This window comes from Schistocerca nitens, chromosome 1 (assembly GCF_023898315.1).
Source record: "Schistocerca nitens isolate TAMUIC-IGC-003100 chromosome 1, iqSchNite1.1, whole genome shotgun sequence".
Classification (NCBI taxonomy): Eukaryota; Metazoa; Arthropoda; class Insecta; order Orthoptera; family Acrididae; genus Schistocerca; species Schistocerca nitens.
This window is the reverse complement of record NC_064614.1, coordinates 305,821,967-305,829,491: the sequence shown is the minus strand read 5'-3', so window position 1 is coordinate 305,829,491 and position 7,525 is coordinate 305,821,967. Positions and strand designations below refer to the sequence as shown.

Sequence of the window (7,525 nt, the reverse complement as noted above, 5' to 3'; positions counted from 1 at the left end):
ATTAAAACATTGATGTTAGTCGAATTATTTCAGTTAATTGTATGATTTTCGGAGTATCTTTAGTTTCAAAAATTTCAACACACGCTGATGAGGTATTAGTCGTAAATTGGCTAGCCGCACAGGCCAGGAGGCTGTTGTTCGCCTCTGAATTTGGCAGGTTTGAGAACTAATTTGAGTCTGTTGTTTCACAACTGGTTTATAACAATTTCTTGACAATGTTCCGTATGCAACACTGGAATACTGCCCTTCGCTTGAAAAGTTGGCATCACAGTCCTTTAGAATATTTCTAGTTGACGCACTTCGTGCATAACGTTTTCCTGTAGGAATATTTTTTTGCTTTGCAGTTTTCAGGTGTGCACGCAAACAACCATCTGACTCATTTTAGAAATAACGTTCATGCGTACTACGAAATACTTTCAATTTGGTAACGATATACCTATTTCTAGGGTACCTCCACAGTTTTGACAAAAAATTACTCATCCCTCCCTTTCCGAAACAAAAAATTACCCATCAGAAAGGAACACGACGACTCTAATTCTTGAAATAAGTTACGTTCTTCTAATTATTAGGGTTCTGTTGCTTCATTTGGGAAAACTCAGACATGACAATGTCTTATTAAAGGGTAAATCACGTATCAGATATCCAGCATTAAAGGGTAGACCACGTATCAGATATCTAGCGATCACAGGCCCAGCAGACCACGTGCTGCTTTCCCAAACTGCCTCAATTCTTATCTGTTTTGTGTTCAGTTCCTCCAGGCGTCTTGTCTTCAATCCCCAGAGCTGCCACGCCCGTCGTCAGGTCGTCCGTACATAGATTTCCTTGGTCGTCCTTTGGGGCGTCTGATCTTTGGTTTCGTCTCAAGTACTTTCTTTACCTTTCTTTCTTCTGGCATACGGGCTACATGACCCACCGCTTTATTCTTTTGCTCTTCGGCTTCTGCAGGATTGTTGGTTGTTGTATCAAGATGTAGATTTCCTCATTCTTCCTCCTCCACTCTCCTTTATCTAAGATCGGTCCCCATATCTTCCTCGTTACTCTTTTTTCAAATATTAGTAGTTTTTCCTTTTGTTGTTTAGTCATGCTCCAGGTCTCTGAACTGTACTTGACTGCTAGACGTATCACTGTGTTGTATATTCTTATATTCTTATATTTCATTCTCACTGGTATTCTTTCTTTCATGTCCTTTTCCTTGCTGTAGTCGCTGGTAAACCAAGATCCTAAGTATTTGAAGTGTTGAACTCTCTTTAACTTCATGGCATCTACCTCAAGGCATTCTTGCTGCTCTTGTCTTCTTCCTAATTGCATGAATTCCATTTCGTCTTGATTCACCTTTAGCTCAACCTTCTGTGGATAGTTGTCCATTTTCTGGTATATTTCTTTCAACTCACGGCTTAATTCATTTAGCAGTACTATATCATCTGCATATGAGAGACAATTGAAATTACCATCCATAGGCACTCAAACCCACATTGCCTTATTACTTTCTCTAGGATGACATTGAGCAGACCACATGAGAGAGAATTTCCTAGTTGGAGACCTGTCTCAATCTCGAACGTTTCTGACGTGACTCCTCGAAAACGCACTGCTGCCCTTGCACCATTCTCACGAGCTTCTCAGCGATTCTGAAATCACACAGTACCTTGTATCGGCCATTCCTGTGGATGCTGTCATATGCATGGTGAGAATCGACGAACAGGCTATAGATATTTTTATCACATTCCCAGTGTTTTTCAGATAATTGGCCGGCCGGTGTGGCCGAGCGGTTCTAGGCGCTTCAGTCTGGAGTGTGTGATGTCAAATGGTTCAAATGGCTCTGAGCACTATGGGACTTAACTGCTGAGGTCATCAGTCCCCTACTACTTAAACCTAACTAACCTAAGGACATCACCCACATCCATGCCCGAGGCAGGATTCGAACCTGCGACCTTAGCGGTCGCGCGGTTCCAGACTGTAGCGCCTAGAACCGCACGGCCACACTAGCCGGATGTGTGTGATGTCCTTAGGTTAGTTAGGTTCAAGTAGTTCTAACATCTGTGGTCATCAGTCCCCTAGAACTTAGAACTACTTAAACCTAACTAGCCTAAGGACATCACACACATCCATGCCCGAGGCAGTAGTTCTAAGTTCTATGGGACTGATGACCTCAGATGTTAAATCCTATAGCGCTCAGAGCCATTTCTCAGATAATTGTCTTAGGCTGAAAATGTGATCTATTGTTGATCGGTTTGATCAAAAGCCAGATTGGCGTTCCTGTACATTATTCTCTATGAATGGTCGTAATTTTCTGAGGATAACGACAGACAGTAACTTGTAGGTTACGTTCAGCAAGCTGATTCTTATTCCATTTTGCTTCCCTTCTTGTATATCGGGCACATTATAGACAATTTCCATTCTTCTGGCAATACCTCACTCTTCCGTATCAACTGGATCAGTTAATACACCTGCAAGTGCAAACTCTCACCTCCTTCTTTGGTTAATTCTTCTTTTATTCTGTCCTCCCCTGTGGCCTTGTTATTTCTGTCTTTTGATTGCAATCTTCACATCTTGTTCAGTCTATTCCCATTTTTCTTCACCTTTTCTTTCCTCCGTGGTGTCTGCAGGTAGCATCTCATCTGAGCCTGGGCGATTTAAGAGTTCTCAGACTATTTTCACCATTTTCTACAATTCTTTCCTTGTTATTTATCAAGTTGCCATTCTTATCTTTACGGAAAGAGATTGAGCCCTGAAATTCACGTTCCGATTTTTGATGCACTCGAAATATTGTCTTGATTCTTGTTGTGACGCTTTACCTAAACTTAATCTAATAATGTGTTTAGATATATTCTCTGTCCTCAGGATTCGCTTCGCCTCCCTTCTGATGCTGAGAACTTTCCCTTTTCTGCTCTTTCTCCCTGTCAGCCAGCTACTTCTCTCCCATCTTCCTTCTCTTTTCTGTAGTCTTCTGGCATGTCTCGTTGAAACATTTACTCTTCTTTCATCTCAGTGTTCCTTCCGTTACACCGTGGACTTTATCTCTTTCCACTTTTGCTCCACGTTCTCTCTTTCTTTCAGGTTTTCTAGGGCCTCAAAACGGTTTTCCATTTCTATAGCATCTTGTTCTGTAATTGAAATTTTCTCAGTTTCTCGACATTCAGAGCAGGTTCTAGTGTCTCCTACTTCTTATTATTATACATGTAGTTGAACATCATTTTAAATCTGCACAAAACTAAGAAGTGGTCTGATGCTCAGACGTTTGCTCTGTAAGACGTGGTTTTCATGACTCTATGGCTATAGCGGTTGTCCAGCAAGATATTATACATCTGGTTGGTAGTTCTTCCATCTGGTGAGCGCCAGGTTCCCTTACGTATTCCTTTCTGTTCGAAGTAAGTCGAATGTACTCTCTTTGAAATAGCTAAGTTGATCATCATCTGACCATTACCATTGGCCTTGTCACGCAAATTGTGCCTTCCTGTAGTTGGTATACGGAATTTCTCTTTTCCTGCTTTTCCATTAAAATCTCCTAGAACTATCTTGGTGTTTCTAGTTGGCGTGCTCTCAGTTGTTTGATCTAGTTGGTCATAGAACTCTTCCTTTTCTTCGTCTGTTTTATCTTCTGTCGGGGCGTGAACATTAATAAGTGTGATGTTTGATACTTGGCTTCTTCAACGGGATTTCCTTCTTCGCTATTTATTACAAAACCAATGCCGAAATCATATTTATCTACACACATTAAAGGGTGCCTCAGTATAACCTATTTTCAAATATTCATCATTACACTGCCACCTTGCTAGGTATGGAAGAAGAGCCATGAGGAAACATGGTATTTTTACACAGATTCTTAAAGCGCACGGCTGAGTATAGCTGTCGCGTTTAATTAGCGTTGGCGGTGATGAGCGCGTAGGCAAGCCCACTTTATGTCTCCGAGGTCAAACTGTTACGAACGCCTTCCTGCTTGGACGTTCCTACTGCAAGAAATATTCGTGCCGTTTGTAAGGTCGAGCTAACTCACAATTTGTCTTCCACTGGCACATACACTTTAACTGTTGTTATCAAATTACAATAAAATTTACTTTTATGATTCTAATTAGTTTCGCTATAGCAGGTACGTAGGAAACATATTGTCGTTTGGTAATCAGGCAGAGATATCTTTGTTGATATTTATGTAAAAGAAAATACTTTTTTAAACCAAGAGCTGAAGTCATTTTGTTCCTATATTTATTAATGTCATTTTAGTGTAATCCTTTTGTGGAAATGCACATCTAAACAAATTGACGACTTTGGTTTGAGTTTGCTCTCTATTGTTGCGGTCCGAGTGAAATTATACTTGAATACTCTAGATCAAACATCTGGATTGTCAACATTTTCACTGTCAATAATGACAGCGGCAGATAAAAGAAAAATTCATAGGTCCACAAAATAGATGGTTTCTGATATACCGGGTTCTTGGGAAAAGGAAATTTAAGGAGACTACTTCGGCTAAGAATACTGGACAACAAGGAACTTAAGGTTGCAAAGTGGGATGTAAAACGGTAACGAGTGCATACAATAACAATGGTAATCTTATTGTTGCATGAGAGATATGTCCTTGCCTGTCTTTTGAAGCTGGAGATGTTATTTAGTTCTCTAATATTAGGTCTACAACTTTGCTTCCGCCGTTTTGCAGTGTACGGCATTAGAGCAAAGTAGTGGCCCAAGTCGTAGGTCGTAAGTGTCATACAGTAAGCTTAGGCATTTGAGAACATAACGCCATCAAAATATTATTCGATTTTTGATTGCATCTTGAAGTTATTCTCGGCTGAATATGTCAACTTACGAGTCCAATTCTCGTCATCTGCGGGAGGTTTTAATTTTCTGCTTTGATATGAAGAAATCTGCGGCTGAGGCTCATAATAAGCTGGGTAAGACCTATGATGAGACGCCTGATAAATGACAGAATTTTGCAGAAAATGGATTCCATGCTTCAAGAACGGAGATTTTGACGTTGAAGACCGGCGTGGTTGTGAAACAGAGAAAACTTTCGATGCTATTGCAGCCGACGGGAACAATCACAGGAGACCGTTATCGAAAACAATTGATCACTGAAAGACAAACGGCCACAATACAGCGATAGACATGAAAAGGTGATTTTGCAGCATGATAGTGCTCGACCCCATGTCGCAAAACCCGCCAAAACATACCTGGAAACGTTGAAATGGGAAGTCCTACCCCACCCGCCGTATTCTCCAGACATTGTTCCCTTTGGCTACCAACTTTTTAGTTCAATGGCACACGACCTGGCTAAACAATTGCAAAATTGGATCGATGCATGATTCTTCTCGAAAGACGCCCAATTCTTCCGCCGCGGGGTTCCTATGCTGACCGAAAGATGGGAGAAAGTAGTGGCCAGCGATGGCCAATACTTTGAAACGTAAATTTTTTGTAAGATGCTCACAATACAGCCTCGAACTTTGAGAAAAAACGGCGAAAGCAAAGTTGTAGCCCCAGCATAATGCGGGAGGTTGTTTCAGTGTCGGATTCCTGCTTCTGAGAAGGACGTAGAGAAGGTGGCAAAACGATGGAGTGAGACAGAAAGGATTTTGCTGTGATGGGAAAGCGTGTTTCTACCTTGTTGCTCAGACAAGAGCGTTAAGGTCGATGAGAGATATGAGGGACAATGTACAGTACAGTAGAGAAGACAGAGGGTATGGAAATCTGTGCGCCCGTCTGGACGCATCCAGGATAGCTGTGCATATGATGGTGAAATATGATCAAAGAGTCGAACATCACAGATATAACGAACACAGGCAGTCATAACCAATTCTAGGCGCCAAGAGTTTAGTCCGCGGATCTGCGATTAACACCCTGTTCGACCAGCCTCTTAAACACCCTCGCTTGGTAAGCGGCACAACGAGAGAGATGTTCTTAGGAATCTATTGTTTACTGAAAGTCAGATTTGAATTCCAGTTTAATATAGTTTACCTTATGGCTGATTAATGACTAATTAAATGTAGCTGCTGAGAAAACTACTCTTCTGTTAAAGCGATAGTATTTCTTAGGGATTGTATTACATTTACTCCTCCTGTAACATTACGAAAATATTGAAATGAGGAATTCGTTTACCATGATTGAAGTAAATGAGCTGAGTCATTCTACTTCGGGTTATCGACAAAGTGAGGTGCACTGAGTCAGAAAATTAAACAAATAAAAAACACTCTAACTTTCCTCACTGCGGATGGAGATTGGCAAACTGCATTTCGCGTACTCTCAGAAAATAATTAGATTTTTGTTAAACATATCGGTACGTAAGTTAATCAAAATGAAATTCCAGCTTTCTCATTTGTTATATTTAAACATGTATATGAACGATCTGTAAGCTGATGGTACCCACAAATCGGACAGTGTAGCTACTTATTGGTGAATGAAGCAGTAGCTCCAATAACCCAGAGATGTCCACTATGTCATCGAATAGCTAGAGAAAAGATACGTGTTCTAATTACTGGATTCTTAAGGAAAAAACTACAAAAAACTGCATAAACTGAAAGAAAGATGATGTACCTGGTACAAACAAAAATCGTCATTCATATTTGCAGAATCGTGCTAGAACTAATGTTACAAAATATGTTATGACCTTGTATTAAGTAGTTTAAGGGTGGCGGAAAATTTCAGCCAGTAAAGCTTTCGTATGCGGCAAAAGATAGTTATTTCTCTGCTCCCTGGATCGGACCACACATGTCATTCGATTGCAGGTCGTGTTCCCATAACCGCACCAAAAGTTATTTGCAATTTGGCAGTTTACGTATTATTATAACTGCTTTAACTAAACCTTGGACTTAACAAAGGAATTCGAATAAATACGTGACTTAAATTGGAATTAGGCCAGATATATAATTATAGGGCCTGGACTAAAAAGTTCACCTTAACTATCAGTTATAAAGTTGCTGTTCTAATAAAGACGCGTTAGTTCTTTAGTAACACCCGCACAATCTACAGCATTTACAGTAGTTTAACCGAAAATGCACTGGGTTACACATATCAAAGAAATCACTGAATAATGATAATTTTAAAAGTGTGTCGGACGTAGTTAAAAGGTATCCAAACTGTAGGACACGTGAATTACGTGAAACGCAAATGAAAACCGAATTCCTTAGAACGAATCTAAATCCGAACATAACATATTAACCTGGTGCATAAGTTCGCAGCGTTATTGCTTTACATGTTGGTATTCCTATTTCTACGTATTTATTTATCGATAGTCATTTTTTATTTGTAGTTCGCTTTTGCTATGTAAGTTTGCATATTTTCATTTGGACATAGCGAGTGGTTCCATATTTTCATTTGGACATAGCGAGTGGCACTGTGGGTGCTAGAAAATGGAGTGTCAAGTGGAGAAATCGGAACGTTTCCGACGTACTCTTGTGTTTGAGTTCAATAGAGGAGCGACAGCAACGGAGGTAGCCACAAACGTTTGCGCCGTGTATGAGGATAACGCAGCTGGACAGAGCTAGGCAAGAAAATGGTTTTCTCGTTTAAGGAGTGTCATTTTGACATTAGTGGCTCTACACGT

The 7,525-nt window shown here is 40.4% G+C and overlaps 1 protein-coding gene across 1 annotated transcript; it reads right to left on the bottom strand.

The window, feature by feature from the left end:
* Positions 1-900: 900 nt before the first annotated feature.
* LOC126244428 (uncharacterized) lies at positions 901-1,455 on the bottom strand. Its single transcript, XM_049948242.1, has one exon. It carries the CDS (start codon positions 1,453-1,455, stop codon positions 901-903), a length of 555 nt encoding a protein of 184 aa, XP_049804199.1.
* Positions 1,456-7,525: the final 6,070 nt, after the last annotated feature.

What these genes read in the sequence shown, in the direction of transcription:
- LOC126244428 (XM_049948242.1), bottom strand. Translation starts at nt 1,455, where the DNA reads ATGGATGGTAATTTCAATTGTCTCTCATATGCAGATGATATAGTACTG.